This window comes from Cheilinus undulatus, linkage group 23 (genome assembly GCF_018320785.1).
Source record: "Cheilinus undulatus linkage group 23, ASM1832078v1, whole genome shotgun sequence".
Classification (NCBI taxonomy): Eukaryota; Metazoa; Chordata; class Actinopteri; order Labriformes; family Labridae; genus Cheilinus; species Cheilinus undulatus.
In genome coordinates this window covers 23,676,358-23,698,007 of record NC_054887.1, presented here as the reverse complement: position 1 = coordinate 23,698,007, position 21,650 = coordinate 23,676,358, and the positions used below count along the sequence as shown (strand labels likewise).

The 21,650-nt window shown below is 38.6% G+C and overlaps 2 protein-coding genes across 3 annotated transcripts in view; one reads left to right on the top strand and one right to left on the bottom strand.

Moving 5' to 3' along the window:
• The window catches only part of gnptab (N-acetylglucosamine-1-phosphate transferase subunits alpha and beta), a 37,421-nt gene extending 22,937 nt beyond the window's left edge, over positions 1-14,484 (bottom strand). For both annotated transcript variants that reach the window (XM_041781004.1, XM_041781005.1), the window contains exons 1-7: positions 14,225-14,484; positions 11,792-11,877; positions 11,292-11,411; positions 10,859-10,909; positions 7,879-8,081; positions 4,989-5,053; positions 4,667-4,801 (exon numbers count right to left, since the gene is read on the bottom strand). In XM_041781004.1, coding sequence (XP_041636938.1) covers positions 4,667-4,801; positions 4,989-5,053; positions 7,879-8,081; positions 10,859-10,909; positions 11,292-11,411; positions 11,792-11,877; positions 14,225-14,386 — 822 coding nt within the window. In that variant the 5' untranslated portion in view covers positions 14,387-14,484. The remainder of the gene's footprint in view (positions 1-4,666; positions 4,802-4,988; positions 5,054-7,878; positions 8,082-10,858; positions 10,910-11,291; positions 11,412-11,791; positions 11,878-14,224) is intronic.
• Positions 14,485-16,383: 1,899 nt separating this feature from the next.
• Positions 16,384-19,504, top strand: ccdc59 (coiled-coil domain containing 59). The gene is made up of 4 exons (XM_041780840.1): positions 16,384-16,610; positions 17,486-17,831; positions 18,383-18,491; positions 18,615-19,504. The coding sequence occupies exons 1-4, from the start codon at positions 16,463-16,465 to the stop codon at positions 18,777-18,779; spliced, it is 768 nt and encodes a 255-aa protein (XP_041636774.1). The 5' UTR covers positions 16,384-16,462; the 3' UTR covers positions 18,780-19,504.
• The last annotated feature ends 2,146 nt before the right edge of the window (positions 19,505-21,650 follow it).

Sequence of the window (21,650 nt, the reverse complement as noted above, 5' to 3'; positions counted from 1 at the left end):
TCCAAACCATGCATTGTGTGGCGTCCCGTCTACCAAGAAACCACTCCAGCCAAAAACATTTTCCATCACTTTTTCCTGGACTCATGCGTCCCTGAGTCCTCTCTACCTCATACCTTCTATTTTAACACTCTTTTGTAGCTCTGATATAAACCAAACTATGGACTCCAGCAGGTAAAGTGAGGCATAAACAAACATGTAAGTGATGGCAGGAGGGTGTGTCCAAGAGTGCAGGGAAGGTCAGTCAAATCCTTGTGACCTTTCAGTGTGCTGGCTGGCGCCACGCCACTCCAAACAGTTGTTCTAATGTTAACCCCCACACCGCCAGCTAAGGTTACAGCCCAAATGCCGCCGGTTATTATCACATGACCTGGAGACAGACGCAGGGGATGATGGGACGACTGGGTCTGATGATGATATGTAGGTTAAACACTGTTAACCTACATGTCGACACCTACAGTTACAGAGAGTTTGACCGAGCTGAAGCTGCTACATCACTTAGTAGTGCTAAAGGGCTTTAGATACAAGTTCATCATGTAAACAATAATATCAATGAACTTTCAGACCATAGCAACCATGCTTTCTAATGCTATCAGAATAAATTCAATATTTTAATGACAACAAAATCAAACTTCTTAGTAGGACTGTATATAATCCATGGCTTAAAGATCTGGACGTATTAAAGCAAACACAACATGCAGGAGGTCACAAAAGAACCCAGAACAACATCTAAAAGCCTGTAGGTCACAGTGAGAGCCATTATCCACAGTTGGGAAAACTTGGAACTGTGATGAACATCCCCAGAAAGGGCCGTCCTGCCAAACTACTCCAGGTGGGCATTGATGACTCATCTGGAAAGTCTTAAAAGAGCCCAAAACAACATCTAGACCTGCTGGTCACAGTGAGAGCCATAATCCACAAATGGAGAAAATTTTGAACCATGGCAAACCCCAGGAGTGGCTGGCCTGCCAAAATTACCCCAAGAGTGCATCAACGGCTCATCCAGGAGGTCACAAAAGAACCCAACCAACATTCAAATGCCCTGAAAATTTTGAACGATGCCCCAAATTAAAAAAAAAAAAAACTACCAGACCATCTACTCCAGGGCATCCTTCCCAGCTTTACTCGACTCAGACTCTCTTTGCACAGGAGACTCCTGGTGTTTTTAACAATAAAGACAGTTTAGTGTTGGTTTAAGTATCGGCTAAAATAATGACATATCAAATATTGGCAAAAATCCAGTACCATGCCCCCTTACTTTATAACAAAAAACCTACAAAGGACAAAAATATATATATATTTTAAGTATTATTTTAAATTATTTCTTTCACTTAACTTTATTTTTTGATTCACTGCATTTTTAAATATTATTTTTTCATTTTTTAATGATTGGTTTTTGCCCTTGTTTGAGGAATTTAGGTCTTAAAATGTCTGTCTTTAATAAAGCTATTCTTTCAGGATTAAAATCATTAATTGAAATACAACTCGCTCCAAATTAATGTTGGATCGGACGCCATGCAGCTGTAGTCACTCTATTTATACTGTAATATTATATATATATTACATTACATTAGGATAAAAATACAGCAGAGGTTTAGCAAGTAATTGTCATAAATGTCATGCATTGTGCTAAGATATTTCTCAATTAAGAAAAATACAAAAAAGGAAACTAAAATTAGAGTATAAACCATTCGTTAAGCTTCACCAAAACAGAGACATGCCAAAATTTCCTCTGCTAAAAATGTAGAAGAGAAGCAAAAAGAAGGGGATAAGGAGTAGAGTAGTAGTCATGGATTAAATTAGTAACTGATCAGATTCAGGCAACTTTATTTACTCTTAACAACAATCACTCACTCTTAAGATAAACTATGAAAAGGGGATATCGAGTTTTCACCCCCCACTGACTGTAAAGCTGATGCATAACCCCTTTGTGTAGCATTTAGTGCAGACAAAGGCACTTACAAAAGATGTTATCTAATCAGCCGCTCATCAATTCTAATCAGCCATGTGAGTTTGTTATCGGAAGAAGAGACAAACGCTTGACTCATGCTGGTGAGACAGGGTCACTCCACTCTGCTTTGTTTTCCTGGATTATTTCAGAGTAATCCACGCTCGTTAGAGACATTCCTCCATCTCAAAATATAAAGCAGAGTTCTGATTAAGGAAAATTATTAGATACACAAGCCACGAGCCACCAAGCTAAACACAAGCCCTTTATCCACATCACAGCATAACTGTTTAAAATAGAAAAAGCCCGTATTTAGCAGGACAGTGCAACCTCCTCTCCTCTCCTCTCCGGGGAGGATTTAACTTTTAGATCTGATGCTAATAGGATGTATAAAAAGATCAAAAACCTTATTTGAGCACACATGAGTATGAAGAAGAGGTCTGTGGTAATTATGACAGAGCAACATCCTTTAGCTCTGTTATAAAGAGCTGTGACAGCGACATCTGGTGGCAATGTCTGTTACATTCAGGTTTCCTCCTCACATTCCTTTAAGAAAACCCTTCTTATCAAGACCTACTGACTGTATCAGATTAACATCAATGTCTTTGTTGTACAAAGAAACACAGCCAGTTTCTACATTTAAAAAAAAATATGTGGAAAATCCCCATGTAGGCTGCAACTCTTGTGCAATGCACTCTGGGTAAGTGATGGCATATGATTGCATTCTTTCTCTTCCAACATCTTTCTGATTGCACTCACCTCAGTCTACATTACAGTAACTTCTTTCTCTCTTCACTAAAACTTCACTCAGGGCAAATTAAATAATAAGGAACCATGTGTCAGCATCTCTACCCAGAGTGCATTGCACAACAATGGCAGCCTACCTGTAAATATGTCGTTAAAATTTTCTCTAAACTTAGAAAATAAGGGATTCTTAGTATAACGTATGTATAAGATAAACTGCTGTTAATCTAATAAAGTAATTATGTCTTAATGTGCAGGGTTCCTATGAAAATCACTGATATATACGGGAAATTTATCTAGCTAAAGTGGGTAAAACATTTAACAAAAGACCTCAACAAGTTAAAGGTGTTCACCTTACATTCATTTACTGTGCGACTCCGCCACCTGCTGGACGCAAAGGTAAACTTCCTCCTCATCAGACACCTTTCGGTGTTCTACAATATCCTAATTGACCAATAATGTCTTCATATCTATTCATTTATTCTGGTATTTTCTTTAGTGGGTGAGAGGCGGGGTACAACCTGGACAGGTCAATCACAGGACTGCAACCAGGATCTAAAAACTCACCTGCATCAGATGTGACTTTAAAGTAAACATGCTACATGTCATTAGCTGTTAGCTACATCCATTATGATAGTAATCTCAGTCCAACTCCTCCCTTTGTCAATTCAGCAGGTTTTACCAGCCACGTTGTGTAAACACTCATGATGTCGCCACAAATCAAGAAGTTGGGCCTCCATTTCTGATCCATCTAATTTTATTCTGCTTGTTTACACGGCTGTTGTTGTGCTTCCTCCTTCGGTCAGCTTGCATCCCCACACAACAGGATTTCTGTTTGTAAAAAATTAACTTATTTTCAATTTCAAGTCATAGCAGATCTGATTTTCTTCTGAGAAGACTGGAGAGAAAAATATCTCTCTTAACACACCAGGGGTGGAAAGGTTCTAATTACATTTACTCAGACCACTACAATTGAGAAGCATTTTTGTGTACTTATACTTTTAAAATCAGTCATTTTACTTTTATTTATTGTACTCTATCACATTTAAAGAAATACAAAGTACTGGCAACAATATTAAAACTAAAAGCCAAAATGAGGAAATCCAAGCTTTGTGCCAACAACTAAATCCAAAATTAAGTCTCATGTAGATATGAGTGTTTTCACATGTTTACAGCAACTGTATTCCAGCAAATCTAGTGTGTTAAGACACAAATTCTGGATTTCATTTTACAGGGTCTTTAAGGAAAAATCATATCTTACTGTACAAGCCGTTTAGGTATCAAAAGTAGCTACTCAGTACTTTGAGAACACTTTGAAATATCTACTGTCTATCTTTACTTGAGTAGATTTCTAGACCTGTACTTTTACCACTACTACAGTACATTTGAACAAAGTAACTGTGCTTTTACTTGAGTATGTCTTCCTGTACTTCTTCCACTTCTGCTTCACACCACAGGAAAATCTGGCAGTATAATCCTTAGAACCCTACAATAATCAGGCTTTTGCTGACTTTTATGTAGCCGTTACTATTTCACTTCTACACTTCTGATCAGCTGAAACTACATAATCAACTAGAATGGCCGTCTGAGGCGGCAGACCCACGCCTAAGCAGCGCCACCGAGGAACTTACGCTCCCATTGATTACTATGGTGTTCAAAATTTCGAAGTCTGAGAAAAACCGAACGGGTGCGCAGATCATCACCAAAATCTAATCGATTCTTCCCTGTCACCATCCCAAATATTCCCTGAAAGTTTGGTGAAGATCTGACTTTCGTTCTTGAGTTATCTTGTACACATACAAACAAAGAAACAAACAAAGATATGGAACCCTTTACATAACCCCCTGCCGATTTCATCTGCATGGGTAATTATTATCAAAGATCATATATAATGGTGAGAGCCTCCACTCTGTAGCACATTGGTGCAACAAGAGTTTCAGTCGTTCACAGAGTGATACATCAGAGTGTCTGCTTCACCTGTTTGATCTTGCTGTTGATTACAGACGGCAGTTTGACTCTCAGCTGCTCCGTCTCCTTAAAGGATGCCGGGAAGCCACTCAGATAAGCCAGAGACTGCATCTTGATCAGACCCGGAGCCTCTTTATCGGTAGTCTGCAGAACAAACAGCACAAATACACACATGACTTATCCATAATTACACATTGGGGTGTTCAATTAACTGTCACATATACACAAAAGAAGGCTGCGCTATCACAGCAAGAAAGACATTAGAGTGATTTGTTGCTTTATTGAACTGTTTAATTAGCTTTTAATACAAAAAAACATTCATGTGACTCACCAGGTAACATCTGGAAGCGGAGAACTTCTGGTCCTCTGTGGACACATCTGTATACGCTTTATCAGCTGTAAAGAACAATTAAAAGGGGCAGCATAGTTAGAAAAATATTAGATATGAAGCTTTATCTATCTTCAGCTCTGTGTTGTAAGTGAAATAACGTACGTTTCTATTTCAATTTCATCCCCTGAAACTCTACTTTGTTTCTGTTTCCATTACCTTAAAACAAGCCCTGTCATTTCTAATGTATTTATCAATTTCTCTATCACAGACCAGAGCTGTCTTTTTGCAGCCACTCTTGCAAGAAGAGGAGCGCTTACCTGATGTGTTTTCCTTCACTGTTTTTCTTGAGAACCCTGACATTGTGATCTAATCAATCAATGTATTAAAAACAGTTTACTTACTTACTTGCTGCTAGGTTAAATTACCCATAAGTCCTTAAACCAGACAAACCAGACTGACCAGGGAAACAGAAAATACATGGCCAAACACCAAACGGAGACAGCACTGACATCTGCTTTATCAGCAAGTATAAGCAATTTGACTTTTGTTGTTTAACTTTCTGTGTACAACCCATTTTACATGGTATTCCAGCAAATTACGTAGTACAAAAATAGATAAGTTCCTGCTGCTTTTACTGGGTTAAACTGAGTCATAACAACTGCATTTGAAGTGTGTAATTTGATTTTCTATTTTATTTAAAAAATGAAGATATTTGATGCCTGATAACTGTCTGCCTGAGAGACTTGACCTTTGTTGACAGTTTTACTCTCCTTATGTCCAGTCCCTGATGTCTTTATTGCTTGTATTCATTGGCTTGTTTATTGAACTGTTGCAAATATTTTTTACTTTTATTAACTCTGATTTAAAGTTGTCTCCTTTCAAACTTTCTAAGCCTCTATGCCAGCGTGTATGCCAGTGGTTCTCAGATGTTGTGAGTTAAGTCTAGGTGCATTTGAAAAGTTGTATAACCATACATTATTACTACAACTATACAGCAACTAAAGATTCTGTCATGCAGCATTGCATGCTCACTGTCCGTCTGTCATCTGTTAAATCTGCATTTCTCTGCCCTGTATATTGAGTGTTTTCCCCATGTAAAAACATGACATCTCATGCTTTTACTTTGAAAGTGGAGAATTGCAGGTATGGTGCCTTGTATTGAATAGGCTCTTAACAGCTGTGAGCTACATAGTTTTCTCTCTATGTTAGCACAAGTCAGACCATAACATTTCAGAAATGGATACTATTCATGCATCACACTCTCCACTTTGTAAAACAAGCTAACAAGTTTGGTGAGTGAGGAAAGTTGAAGAAAATTAAGAATATCTTCTGGTAGGACACTCCTGGAGCCTTGTCATCCTCTGTGCAACCTCTTTCCTTGTTACTTGTCCATCTCAATATGAGCAACAGAGAGGAAAATAAGAATAGGATGTTGGGGGAAAAACCTTGTTCCATTAAGCTGCATTGAACTCAGTTGCTCACAGGCTGTCAGGATACCATAGAAAGAATGTAACTAAAATGATTTTCAGTTGGGACATGTGTTTAAGAGGCTATTTTGCAAGGACATGAATATGGTGTGCCTTGGGCCAAAAACGTTTTGAAAACTACTGCCCTAGGCATCGTGTTTTTGACTTGTCAGATGAAAGATAAAATATCTTGAGCACCCTTTGAGGCATTTTCTCCAGTGGTGTAAGGCATATTTACACTGAACTGTGGAGCAGTGGAAACATGTATGGCAGTTGTATGGCAGCCAGATGGGCGAGTCTGAGGCCTTGTCCATGCGGAAATGAAAACGTTATCTTTCTGTTTGGTTTTGAAAAAGTTTTCTGTACATACGAGGTTATTTCAGGAAATGTCCACGTAAGCACGGAACAACTGAACACGACTGAAAACGCTGTAGTATCTATGCCAAGCCCGTAAGTGGCGCTGTAACACTGCCATGGAAATGCACCAAAAGAGAGAAGAAGATCACAGAAAACTGACACAAACTTTCTCCTAGTTGCCCTTCTGGTTGTTCTCTGCATTGGCTTTAAGAACATCTGGTGTATTCTGTTCGCCATGGTGATAAAGAAACATCAGATTTTGATGTAAAAGTCATAATAAGCTCAATGGCTTCTGCTGCACAAACACAACCCTGTAATCCGCCATTGCTGTTTTGGTTCGACATGCGCCTGCGGCATAAGTGTGCTACGCTATGTGTGACGTAATCATTTCAAGAAAGATGCGGATGGCTGTCCACAAACGGGACGGGGACCTGGTTTCAAAAAGTAGCATTTACGGCCTCCCAAAATGCCATTTCTGTCTTGAGGGACTTACAAAGATGAAACGCCAAAACGACTAAAAACTTCTGCATATACCCCTGAATTTGTCTCAGTGTGGACAGGGCCTGAGGTTGAGTCTGTATTTGAATATAATATCATTACAGTCCCCGTTGGTGTAATCGTCAGGCGGATGAATACTTTTGTCTAGATAGCATATCTTGCCAAAAAGAAAACCTCTTACTGTTTCTTTGTCCTAAATAATTAAATTCCTAATAAATTTTTTAGCTGTTTATGCTGTGCTGTAAATATTCTGAAGCCCTTTTGGGAGCCTTTTTAAATAAAACATGCCATAAATAACTCTGTTTTCTTGTAAATCATCAACTTCACATTTTCCTCCATCATGCTGCAGCTGTTTCTGTGATGTTGAATTCTTGCCCACACACTGCAGATTTCTCACACCCTGGTTACTCATTAATCAGACTGCCAATAACATTTTTTGCACTTAAATTTTTTCCTATATTTGTGATAATCTGTGCTGCGTTCAGCTTTCAAAACCCTTAGTCATTTTTCCTACATGCTGCTTTAAACCTTCATTTTCTCATCTTATTTCCTACTTTAGAGTATTTTACCATCAGCTTGCGAATGAAAGACGACCACAGAGGCGGTGGTGGACGGCTGGAAGGGTTTGCTCATCAGCAGCAGCTCTTTGGCGGCAGAGAAGGCAGGCGAGAGTGTCGGCAGCTCTTTGAGCGTGACGTTGGCTGGCAGAGCAGGGTCCAGAGCCAGCATGGGCGCCAGGATGCAGTGAGACAGCAGACATTCTGGTTTAACACTGAAAACAAAACACAGGAAGAGAGACATCATGTTTAATTAATTTATCTTTGCTATCAGATAAACTTCTCGAACTTGTGGTATTGCACTTTAAACGTGTCAAATGAGTCATGGTAACACCTTCAGCAAACAGTTTCCTTTGTGGGAATGTTGCAACGAGAACTTCTGGGTGAGCAGTTAAGACTCACAGAAGTGTGTGTGTGTATATGTGTGTGGGGGGGGCACTTTGGTGGTCAAAACAGGAAATTGCAACCCTGAAGTCTTCTCCAGAGCTGATCATTTGACATTCAATAATATATATCTTTTAAAAAATGCTTCATCTTCATTTCCCCCTAGTTGAGCATAGCCCACCTCCTGTCTTGCTTAGTATATACCTACATAACACCTGTCAAGAGTTTGGATTTCATCTCCTCGTGGTATAACCCACATTAGCTCTGCAATTCAACATCTATATCCCACACAGTGCTGTGAAAAAGCATTCACCCAGCTTTAAGGGAAAAAAGCCATCCAAACCTATCTGACCCTGTGTGAAGAACTAATTGATCCCTAAACCTAATAACTGGTTGTGCTGCCCTTGGTGGTAACAGCTACATGCAAGCGTTGGTGATAACTGGCAATGAGTCTTTCACATTACTGTGGAGGAATGTTCACCCACTCTTGTTTGCAGAAATGTTTAAACTCAGCCACATTTTAGGGTTTTCAAGCATAAACAGCTTGTTTCAGACCACTCCAAAACTGCCATTTTTTAAGCTGTTCAGAGGTGGACTTCCTGGTGTATTTCGGATCATTTTCCTGCTGCATAACTCAAGTGTGTTTGAGCTTGAGGTCATGAACTAATGGCTGGACATTCTCCCTCAGGAGTTTCAGGTAGAGAGCAGAATTCATAACCTTGCAAAACAGATGGGTATGCCCATTTCCGTGTTTCTCACTGGCGAATCCATCTTGCAAAGCTCCAGCTGAACCATTTGGGCCTGGCTGGAAAGTGGCAGGACCAATCAGCAACGAGGGGCAATACTTTTGGGCGCGGCGGAGTCATGACGTAAGCAAGCAGCAACAGGAGGCTGGTGCAATTATGGCGGAAGACATTAGTGTGGATGCTGCTAAAGTGCCAGTTTTATCAGAACTTGACGACATTTCTTTGTTAATAAAAGAACAAAGAACAGCATTAAGTTGTTTTCTTTTCAAAAATGACAAAAGTCGTGTACCAACATGTTTACAGTCACCATGGTTCACAATATGCAGTTCTATATGAAGTTTATTCCTCGGTAGTGGCGATGACTTCATGTGTTTAGTTGCTCTGATTGGCCCGTAAAGATGTGATAGACAGAACGTTCCTCCAATCACCCTCCTAGTTTGTTTTTTTAAGGCTCTGCCCTTTTCCAAACATAGTACATCAAAGGTTTTCTAGATGGACGTGTGAAACAAATCCATCTGGCGTGTCAGGTTATAGAATTCATGGTTCCATCAATTATGCCAAGCAGCCATGAGATTACCACCATGTTCGACTGTTGGTGTGATGTTCTTTTCATGAAATGCTGAGTTACATCAGATGTAACGGGGCAACACCTTCCAAAAAAGTTCAACTTTTGTCTCGCCAGTCCACAGAATATTTCCCCCAAAGCCTGGGGCATCAGCAAGATGTTTTTTGCAAATGTTAAACAAGCCTTTGCTTTCATTTTGCTCAACAGTGGTTTTGGCCTTGGAATTCTCCCATGAATGTCATCTTTCCCAGTCTTTTTCTTGTTGTTGAGTCATGAACACTGACCTTAGCTGAGTGAAGTGAGGCCAGCAGGTCTTTAGATGATCATAAAGATGTTTTTGGCAAATGTGAAATGAGGCTTCTTGTTCTTTCTGGTCAGCAGTGGTTTCGGCCTTGCAAGTCTCCCATGGATGCTGTGCCCTCTTGGAGTAATTCTGGTAGGACGGCCAGTCCTGGGAAGGTCCATACCTGTTCCAAGTTTTCTCCATTTGTGGACAATGGCTCGAACCATGACCAGCAGGTCTTTAGATGTTGTTTTGGGCTCTTTTAAGACTTCCCGGATGAGCCATCAATGCCCTCTTGGAGTAATTTTGGTAGGAGGGCCATTGCTGGGAAAGTTCATTACAGTTCCAAATTTTTCCCATTTTTGGATAATGGCTCTCACCATTCCCAAAAGGTCTTTAGATGTTGTTTTGGGACCTCCAGGATGAGTCGTCAATGCACTCTCTTGGAGTAATTTTGGTAGGACTGCTACTCACGGGAAGATTTGCCGCTGGTACAAGTTTTCTCCATTTGTGGATAATAGCTCACACCATGACCAGCAGGTCTTTAGATGTTGTTTAGGGTTCCTTTGTGACCTCCTATTTGAGTTGACAATTCACTTTTGGAGTAATTTTGGTCGGCCGGCCACTCCTGGGAAGGTTCACTACAGGTACAAGTTTTCTCCATTTGTGGGAAATGGCTCTCAGCACGGTTCACTGGAGTCCAAAAGCCTTAGAAATGGCTTTGTAAGTCCCTCCAGACTGTTAAATGACAGTGCCTTTGTTTCTCATCTATTCTTGAATTTCTTTTGATTGCAGCATGATGTGTTGTTTTTATAAGATCTTTCAGCCTACCTCACTTTGTCAGACAGGCTCTAGTTAAGGGATTTCTTGATTCTGGCAGCAATCAGGGCTGGGTTTGGCTAGTGAAATTGAACTCAGCTTTCCAGAACACAGATAATTCATGATATAACAACTGTTCTATTAATCTATTTAGTTTTGATTTTACAAAATTTACTAGAATATCTCCAGACTCACCTGTCTTTTGGCACTTCAGTTGTCTCACTTGAATTTTTCCCCAGACGTTCCCTGAGTGAATCAAAAAATAAAAACAGATTATTTCAATGATATGCTACAGCCCTCTGCATTACAAGAAAACAGTATACCTTCAATATTCTAACCTTTTCTACCACGCTTAAAAAAATAAGATAAGATGTACTTTAGTTTTCCAAAACTTTGAAGAGAAAAGAGGGAAAGATCAACAAGCAAAATAACTCTCCCCTGGGATATTCCAACCTTTGGTCTCTCTTCTTCTGGGGCAATGTCTGAAGAGTCAGAGTGGCAATGCTACACGTTTCATTTGACTGTACTCATTAAAAAAAAAACCTGAAAGTACTTGAGGGTATTTGCTTCGAAATGCTTAGTTTCACTGTTCTACTTCTCTTGCACAAACAATGCAGTCACACACTACCTCAGAGCTCTCTGTTCCTCCTCCAGTTGCTCTTTGACCGCCTTCAGCTCCTTCAGCAGAGCCGTGTCTGTGCCGTTCACCCATGTGTACACCACGTCAATAGGCATAGGCAGACAGAGCCTACAAAAATAAAAACGCTCATATCACTCAGGACAGCGCTCAAACTGCAAAGCCCTGACCCTGTTTCCATTCCCCAGTGCAAAATTTCCTCTTGTCTTAGTTTAGATTTTGCTCATGCATGGTTACACCTCGTCTAGTTCTTTGGGATTCCTCTGAAGGAAAAGGAAGGGTACAGACAGTCTTAAGTGGCATTAAGATAGGCTTCTGCAGGGTGCTCTTTTATATATTTATTTATGACTTCTGAGACCAACTCAGGAAGATTCTGAGAGATAGCGACAAAAATAGGCATCAACAGTGACACAGTGGTGATACTGACGTGTTTTTTTTGTAATAGGTTAAAAATAGCATTCATAAGAAGCACAGAGCTTCTCTTTACTCACCTGCTTTGAAATGATTTTCCACCAACATTGTCCCTATAGGAATCAAACAGCACATGATACTGGTCCCGACTCCACTCCACCACCACCTAAATGAAGAGAAAGGAAATGATACAACATAATGGAAAGTAGTGTATACTCAGGGGTTGGGCACAGTTTTAACTAGATAACTGTACTTTTAGATGAGTGTAATATCCATCTGCTTTTCTGCTTCTGTTACTACAAAGTAGCACGTAGAGAGACAACCATGCCTTGGGCAGAGTGTTTAGATGTCAATATTTGTTTAGGATGTGTTTGGATATTCCCTGTTGTACAGCGGTTCCATATGGGGCTCTTTTGCTCATATTTCCAGTTTATTTTTATTTATTTTTATGTGAGACATATTTGCACCACGAGTGAAGTTATCCACTGAATTTGAGTTCTTGCCTGCGATTTTTTTTTTAGGAGTTCCTAAAAGGGGCTTAGAGTGTATTTTTCTTCAGTATGCATTGCCTTGCTATGAGGTTGACTCTCTTCTTTGTTCTTGCTAAAGTTATTAGCTCCGTCTTATTGTAAAACATTGAACAAGGGGTGTCCCGATCCTGATCACATGTATCAGATCATAGCTGATATGAGCATTTTAATGGTTTGATCTCCACCACTCTGATCCAATCAGCTCAGCCAATCATTTACAGCACCTGCCGTGAACTGAGCACAATTTGCAACAGGCCATAAATGCGCCAGAGCAGAAGTAGCAACGTTAGCCACCCCATGGCTAAAAAGTCAGCGGTATGGAAATACTTCAAACTTGAGAGCTAAGCGAGGCAGTAGCAGCAGGGCTGTGCACTACTAATACTACCAATTTGATCCAACATCTCTGATCTAAACATGCAACAGCATACGGTGATTCACTTTAACAACAGAGGAGAAGGAAGCATAGGGTTGGGTATGTTATGTTTTTTTCCTGATACCACTGCTAAACTGATATGTTTTATAAGGTGTCTGAATTGATACTTTTGAGATTTTTAAAAAGAGTTGAAAGTCAGCAGGAGAAAAAAAGCTGTCTGGGTATCTTAAATGATTGATAGAAATATATTCACTAGATGCTAGTCAACCATAGGACACACAAATCACTTAAAGTCCATAACATACTTCTTGTCTTTGGGGATGGAAGGGGGTCACACTGGGGAGGCAGAGGTAGTATAACTATTTGTGTTGTAATTCGGTCTGTCAGGTATCAGATGTGTTGGTACTGGTATTATGTTGGTACTGGATTTCGATACTCATCCCTACTGAAGCTATAAACTCTGGATTTTAAGAAGAAAGATAAATATCCTCAAGTGAGAAATAAAGCAAAACAGATCTAAGGTGATAGAGATGTTGGCTTTCCCAAACAAGAACGTTTACTTTATTTTAAGGTAACCGTGTTAAAGAAATAAGAGTGAGGAAAAAGTTCTGCAGCAGCTCCAGTTGTACTTCAGAAACTGGGCTGTGATAACAAGAGTGCCTTGTATTTGATATTCAGATGTTTTCATTCACATCTCAGGTTAAACGGCAACATTTGAACAAGGATTGTTGATTTAAATCTGATTCATTTGTTTTTGACGCTATTCCTATCCTTTTAAGCTGGGTTATTTGAATTCCCTTTTTAATTCATGTTTTCAGGTCAAGCTGATTTGACCACTTTAAGTGGACTTTTGATTCTGATTAAATTCAAACACTGCACTATGTGAATATGTAACTTTATTTTGACTTATTATTAAAGTGAAACAGAGCTATTACACTGTTCTGAGTAGTAATTTGATTTCACAACAATGTTAGCTGTACTAATTTGAAATGAATAAGCTTGAGACTTCTGGTGCTTAGTCTGTTGACTCAAGTTATTTTAGTAAACAACACCAATGAAACTCTAATCTAAGGGAACATCTGATCGGTAGATACTCAATACTAGAAAAATCAGTTTCTTTGTTCAAGCAGGATCTTCACAGGTAAACAGCTCAAAGTCGTACAACTTTAGGGGTCCTTTATAACAACTCTTACCTCATTAAATAATCAATCAATTATAGTAAAAATAGAAATAATAATGGATCAAAATGTTACAAACAAATACCGGTAAACCAAGTACGTTGGGGCTCAGAATGAAGGGACCATTTCTTGAGAAACGTTGAGGCTTTAAAGTGAAAGACGCACAGCTTCATGTTTTAATTATGCCGAAATAACAAGCATACAATATTTATTGCTATTTTGTTTTAGCTACATGTCTAATGATATGCAGGTTTATTTACAAGCTAGATTACTTTAAACAGCCCATTATCTGACAGGGATCTGGTGCGGCAGTGCCTCAATTCAAAACGAGCCTACACTAAAAACAGCTGGGGTAAACGGTTCACTAAGCTGAGTAAACAACCGTTAAAACGGCTATACAGTGGCTGGGGTAAAGGAAACGGAGTGACCTACCTCTCCAAACTGAAAGGCGGAAACTATCATGAGAACGAGCCCCCCGAAGCAGAGGTAGAGCCCATATCGGTGGGACAGACAGGTGTACGTCTGCCTCTGTAACAGCTTCAGCACCGAGTTCACGACTACCATGGTTCTCCTGGGCGAAGCATAGCGATGCATTCATTCAAAAAACGCAAGTTAACGCACTAAACAGGGAAAGTAAACATCGCAAGCGACCTGAATATGTCAGCTGACTACCAGCTCGACTGCATGACACATGACAGCCATACATTTCAGACTTCCTCGACGTTGGTGACGCCGCCTCAGCTCGGCTGTGTCCCCGCTCTCTGGAGTTTGTCGCCCCCTGCTGGTCGGCGGAGTTTACAATGACAAAAATACACAACACTATACATTACTAAACAAAAACATCACAAAAAACAATGATACAATATCAGGGTATATTATACAGAGGAAACATTAAACATGCCTATTACCTTTATTAAGTCAACACTCTGTCTTATGTATAACAGATCTACATTAAGGGGTAAAAACATCTCAGTTCCATATTGGAGAAAATTCAAAATAGTTTCCCATGAAGGTAAGGAAACTTATGGACACTATAGAGGAATACAAACTACAAGAAAAGCCCTAGTACTTTATTTTCTTTCTTTTTTTGTGTGTGCACTGCTTATTTATTATTATCTAATTTTCTATTTTGAAATTTGACCTAATTATATTGAACATGCACCTGTGCCTAAATTTTATGTTTGACTTAGATCTAAATGCCACACTGTTTGCATTTGCAACCTTGTTAATGAAGTAAAGTTTCCCACGCAGGTTGCCATTTTGTGCAATGCATTCTGGGTAGTAATGTCAACTAGCTCCATTGTTCCTCTTCCCTCATATTTTCATATATACTCTCATCAGACTCCTCTTTGCTAAAACTACATTTGGGTGTAAGTTTGAAAAGGTCTCACAGATGAAACAACATGACCAGTGCAGTGTAGGCATATGACTTCACTACCCAGAAAACCTTGCACAAAACTGCAGCCTACATGCAGACTATTTATTTGAATTCTCCAGTATGGAACATTGGTGTTTTTCTATACAAAATATAGAAAATATTTATAGTGTCAAAGTTTCTTACCGTGCATTTTTTTTCCATTTTCAGAGGCCTGCTCTGTCTGCTTCTAGAGTTGCGCATGCCTTATGGGGAACACTTGCATTTATATTTTAGACCATTTGATAAATGTTCTGTTTAATGCTCAAATTACAGGTAACCAACTCTGTTTTCCTGCTCCTTGAACACTGAAGATGGAGGCCACCACCAGAGTGAAGCCCTATTGTCCTAACAATAATATTTTTGGCTAAATGTAAAAATAGCACCCTTTATTCCTGTGTTTGTGACATAATGATGAAAGAAAATTAATCCTGAAGATGCACTCAAAACATTACTTGGTGTTTCTCTTAACAGAGTGTGCAAACCACCTCTCAGATGTCTGCAGGCTACTGCTGTCTGACCTCACCACTGTCAGGACAGAAATACAAGCAAAAACATCCTCCATGAACTAACTCCAATGCAGCTATGAAAGCTATGCTGGCAAAGTAAATACTGATAAAGCTAATATAGTTGTAATATAATAATATATTATGTAATACAGCTGGTCGATATTATTCTTTAAGCCCACTGCTTAGCCCACTATAAGTCTCAGTGTTTTTATTTTACAAACCTCGTTTATTTTTGTGTGTTTGGGATTTTCATTATTATTACTTACTTGTATAATGACTATTAAGTGCTAAACCGATTAATCAAAATCCGTTTTATGTGAAAGTGAATGCCTTTTATTCAGTAGACCCATAAATCCCTCCTATACCCGTACATGTTTATGAGGACGCCTTGCCTCTGGCAATATGGCGGCCACATTGACGTATCGCGGCATTGGAGTGTGAAAACAGTCAATGAGGCGTTCGTGTATGTTGTGTTTTTACTGAATATCTTAGTACACTAAACGTTGTTTCGATTTTTATACTGTGTAGATATGCTAGTTTTACGACAAGCCCATTTCCCATTGCCAATTTTGTACATCGACTCTATCCTTTTCCTCACCGGGTTGAGAGGGTCTGGGTGCTCGGTAATCGATTGCCATGTCTGCACTGCATGCGTCATCTCTCCGCGTGCGTGCAATGAAGGCATGCAGCTGAAGTCCCACATAAACGCTGTAAACATTTAGCTTTTCCAGGGAAAATTGGACCGAAATGGCACCGACAGCTCAAAAAATGAAGAAAGGGGATTTTACACGGGAAGATGGCAACTGGAAGAACTCAAAAAACAAGACACAGGGTGTCAAGAAGAAGAGGAAATGGATCCCCGAGACTAAATTATTCGAAGGGAGCGTGAAGGAAGGTAAGGATAGGTGGAAACACACTATAACAGAACGGATTTGTATATTTATATTTCTACTACACATCTATTTATTATCGATAAATATGACTTTACACTGAATATTTTTAATTTTGGTGTTTATTAATGTTTACATACGTCTGGTCCATGCTATGTTTTTAACTAGCAACATGTTAGCACTATGAGCACTCAGGACCCTCAGTCCATAAAAAGATTTCATCATCCAAAACCAGCCTTTTTTAAAACAGCAACATAGTAAAATGAGATGTTTCTTAAACTTTTAAAATTATGTACGTTTATTGTAAACTATTCACTGGCTGGCTGGCGAGCTCTATTGAGAGCAGCAGTGCATCATGGGTTGTGTTTGCATGACCTTGTTTGTGCTCTTCTTCCTGTGCTTCAAATTTCTGGTAAACCTAGTTTATCTCTGGGGATTTCTCACATGCTATGTATTTGAAACGCACTATATCCTCAGTGTGATGTCACACTTACCCTTAATTTTCAATTATGCAGTGATCCACACACAAAGCACAAACCTTGCAAAGTCCCACTGCTCATGCTCCAATCTGGCTCCAAGATACACGTCAGGGCTATTTTTGCAAAGGCTGCTGCAAAAAAGTATCAATCACATCATTCAGATCAACCCAGCCTGGAGGAAAAATGTGCAAAGCATCCAGTCAGCTGAAAAAATACAACATTATGCATGAATTCCTGACTGTATCTCATCACTGTATCAACATCAAGTCTCATCCTTTATCACAAGCCACAGGTCATCAGTCGATCAGAGGATCAAAGAGAAAACAACACAGTTGACAGGTTTTTTGTGTGAAAAACCACAGGATTTTATGTGGAGATAATCATGTGTTTTGTGTCTTTAGGTCAGGGCTTTGCTTTTAAAAGGAAGCAGAAAGTCAAACATGAGTACAACAAGCTGCTGCGGAAGGAAAAGAAAAAAAACCCAAAGATGAAATCACTGTACGAGGAGGAATACCCAGAACACCTCAAACATCTGTACGTGGCAGAGGCAGAGAAGCTGAGGAACGAGGCGTGGACTCATAGAATGAACAGGAGTAAACTGAGAATGAAAGCTCTGGAGAAAGAGGAGGGAGAAAGAGGTGAAAATGAGGAAGCTGGTGACCCGGATCCAGAGGCAACAGGGGGATCAGAGCTGACGGATTCTGTCTCAGGGAACGCAGAAGTACCGGCAGCTCCAGAGAAAGAAAGGTGAGAGGTGTGGAGTTGCTGCTGCATGACGTAAATCTCACATAAGATCGAGAGATTTTGATGGAGAATGTGGGGATGTTATGACTATAAGTAATGTTTTTTCGCCTGTCTCTTATAAATATGTTTTGTTTTTCTTTTTTGATTGCCAGCTGCTTATATACAGGCATTATTCCTCTTTTTTGGACTCTTAAAGCACCTGTACCGTAAATACCTGAATAGACACTCATCATTATTTAAGTGGCTGCTGGCTTGATGGAGGTTTTCCAAACAGCAGTACACTTAGCTAGCATTAGTCACATTTTTAAATCAGTGGATGATTTTAAATATGAATGGTGCTTGATTTTGACTGTTTTCTGAGTGTTTTTACACCTTCAGATTAGTCTGTTAATCTGACTTTAATTCACATCTTACAGACTTTAGAATAGTTAGAACTAGAAACAACCCCAGTCTCCATCCTCAGGGGAATTAATGTTTGAATAAAAAAAAAGTTTAGTCTTTTTGTTTTGTTTTATATATAAACTTTACACCGTTTCTACACTACTCTGCTGCAGTCTTCCAATCAGCAACCGCATGAGGAAAAAAATGCTGAAGAAGACGTCCTTCCAGAAGACAAAAGAAGAATTTGAGGCCATCAGGGAAAAACGGAAAAAGAAGAAAGAGGTGACACACTTTTTTCCCTCAATATTGTTAATTTCACAAAATGAAAATTCATATTTTGTATTACCTGTGGTGTGATGCTGCTGTTTTTGCCTCCTTTGCATTCATTTTTTTGTTCAATCACAGGAGTACCTGAAGAACAAGCAGCAGAGAGAGGAAGCCATCGAGAGATACAACCAGAAAAAGAAGGAGACGTTTCAGATGCTGAGCAAAAAGACAAAGAAAGGACAGCCTAACCTGAACCTCCAGATGGAGTATTTGCTTCAAAAAATCCAAGGAACTGGAAAATGACTGTCATCAGTGCTGAGACTGAACCATCAGTGGGATCAGAGTGGGCCGTGCCTCTGTTTGACTACTTTGTTAAAGACATTGTTTAAAAAAAGGCATTTAGGAGGGTGCTTTTCACACAACAATCAACTTTTTTCAATCTATCAAGGTGGTGATTAGTCAGTTCACATTCAAAAATTCACTGTATTCTACCACCTAATGCTAGTGTGCATTTTCAGCCTCCCCCACAAGAGGGCGCCATAAAATAAGGGAGGGGAAATGAAGATATCATGAGTTTCTTGAGAAGTGCTTTTATTTTGAAATGACCAATAAAAAAACTGTTCAAGGCTTACTGCCATTGCACCAAATACAAAATTATTGAATAAGAATTTAGCAGCCAACAAGTATTATTGCTTTCATCAACTTTTATGTGAAAAAAGGTAAAAATAATGTGAGGTTTATGATGATTTTGGCTCCTCTCATGGACAATATGGAACCTTTATCTCTGCTGATTTTGTACTCTGCTTTTGTAAGTGATGTTTTCAAACGAAGTGTCTTTTTTAACCTCAAAGACACATCAGAAATTATGACATAGAGATTGTCAATCTGTATGACTATGCCCATGGTCTAACTTCCTCTAATCCCTCAGTTGGTGTAAAATAAATAGTTACATTCAGGGGGTTTGTGACTAAAAAATGACAGCATACATAAATAACAATAACACTGATAAAACTTGATGTTTTTTACAACTTCTTGCCTGTTCATTTTTTTAAAATGAAGATCAGACCTGATCATTAAAATCATATAATGATGATTTGGGGGGGAATTTAACCCTTTAAATGACAGCTTTAGTGCTAAACCCCTGAGATTTATAATGTAGAATACACAAGAAATTAGATATTTTTCATATACTACATGCTATTTGGGCTTCCTTGAAGAGAATCATTACAGCCTTAATATATGGTAATTATGAGCAGCAACTTTGATTTTTATTCAATGTCAAGATTTGAATAAATTGTTACACTTAGGGTGTAAGTGGCCAAAAATAGAAGTGATATATAAATAGCAATACAATTCTCAACATAAAAAAATCCACTTTTTCAAAATCAATATTAATTGAAGATCATTCCTGATTAAAAAGATAAGATTTTGATAGATTTTTGGGAATTTGACCCTTAAACGTGAGTTTAAATGCAAAAACCCAGAAGTTTGTAAAAGAAAAAATAAAATCATATATTAAATGCAAATTGGATTTCCTTGAAGGGGAATATAGCAGACTGAAATATGTTCTGAATTAGCAACAACTTTGATTTCTGTTCACATTTTTACCTTGTAATATTTAATTAACTGTGACACTTGGGCTGTAAGTGTCCAAAAATGGACGCCATACATAAATATCAATTAAAAAAAATACTTTATTTTTTAATCCGTGTTTTGCATTAATTTTGTAATCAGGATCAGCCTCAGTCATAAATATCAAATATTTTTAATTTTTAGGAATTTGACCCTTTAGATGTCAGTATTAAAAACACTTGTTTTTGTAATGTAAAAAAATATAACAGGTCATACACTACATGCAAACTGGGTTATCTTGAAAGGATTATCACAGCCTGAAACATGTTTAAAATGAGCAATGATTTTGATGTTTATGTATCATAATTTTTTTGCTTTTAAGATTCTCATTGTTAGAATAGTAAACCTACAGAAAACCAGGAAAAAGGATGCAACTTCCCCAGTGTACCAACAAAGGGAAAATGGCAAACATTTGGTGACGAACAGGAAAACCTGCATATTTTAAGCAATGGCTCCAGAATGAAAGCCTGGCATGTAACCACGATGGCAGGAAGATAAAAATTGTAATTTTAGTTGGTTTCAATGGGGCGTTTTTAATCAATAACAGCCTGAGTGAAAACAAAAAGTGTACAGAGTGTATTATTGACCTAAAACTATGATATTTAATAATAATGTCTGTATATGAGGGCATTAGGCTTATCTTACTGCACAACTCAAAATATTTTTTCTATTCTATGCTCTGAAACAAGCTCACAAACAGCACAACACATCTCAGGAAGGCCCAAAATTGAATGAAAATTCTTGAAATTTCAAGCAAATTCCACAAAATTTCAGAGAAAATTCTGTCCAAAATTTCCAATGAAATTCCCCTCAAATAACAAATATAAGTTTACATTCAAATTTACAGAATATTTCCAAGCAATTCCCATAATTCCATCACATTTCCATAAAAATTAAGGAAATTTTCAAAAGTAAATACCCCCCAAATTTATAAATAAATTCCCCGAAAAATGTCAAAGTGCCTCCTCCAAAAACCTCAAATCAAACTCTCCAAAATTTACAAACATATCCACAAATATTGTTTTGAAATTTTTAAAGCAGATTCCCCCAACTTTCAAAGCAAATTACTTCGACCTCTATGGACATACTGGACAATTATTTCCAATATTCTGATGGCAGAAGTTGTTAATGTGTTTTTGGGAAGCCATATGTGTGCAGGGTCACAGGAGGTTAAAGGGATATTTCAGTATTTCAGCTGGTTGTACGGGCCAGGAAGCTAAGCTATATAGCATAACAGATGGGTACAGTTTCTCTACAATATTTAGTGAGTTTTTCATAATAATGTGCCACAAAACAATGTTGGCTCAAACATGCACAGTATCAAAAAAAACTGAAGCGTTTAATTTTCCATCCAGAAAGCCTCTGAGTTTTTGTCACTATTTTGCAATGCAAGAGCACGTAAACAGTAGCCAAAGCCTGCATTGTAAAATAGAGACCAAAACACAGAGGCTCTGTGGATTAAAAAATTATATGCTTCAAAATGTTTTGATAGTGTGTACGTTGGAGCCAGCATTGTTTTGTGGCACATTTATAACAAAAGCT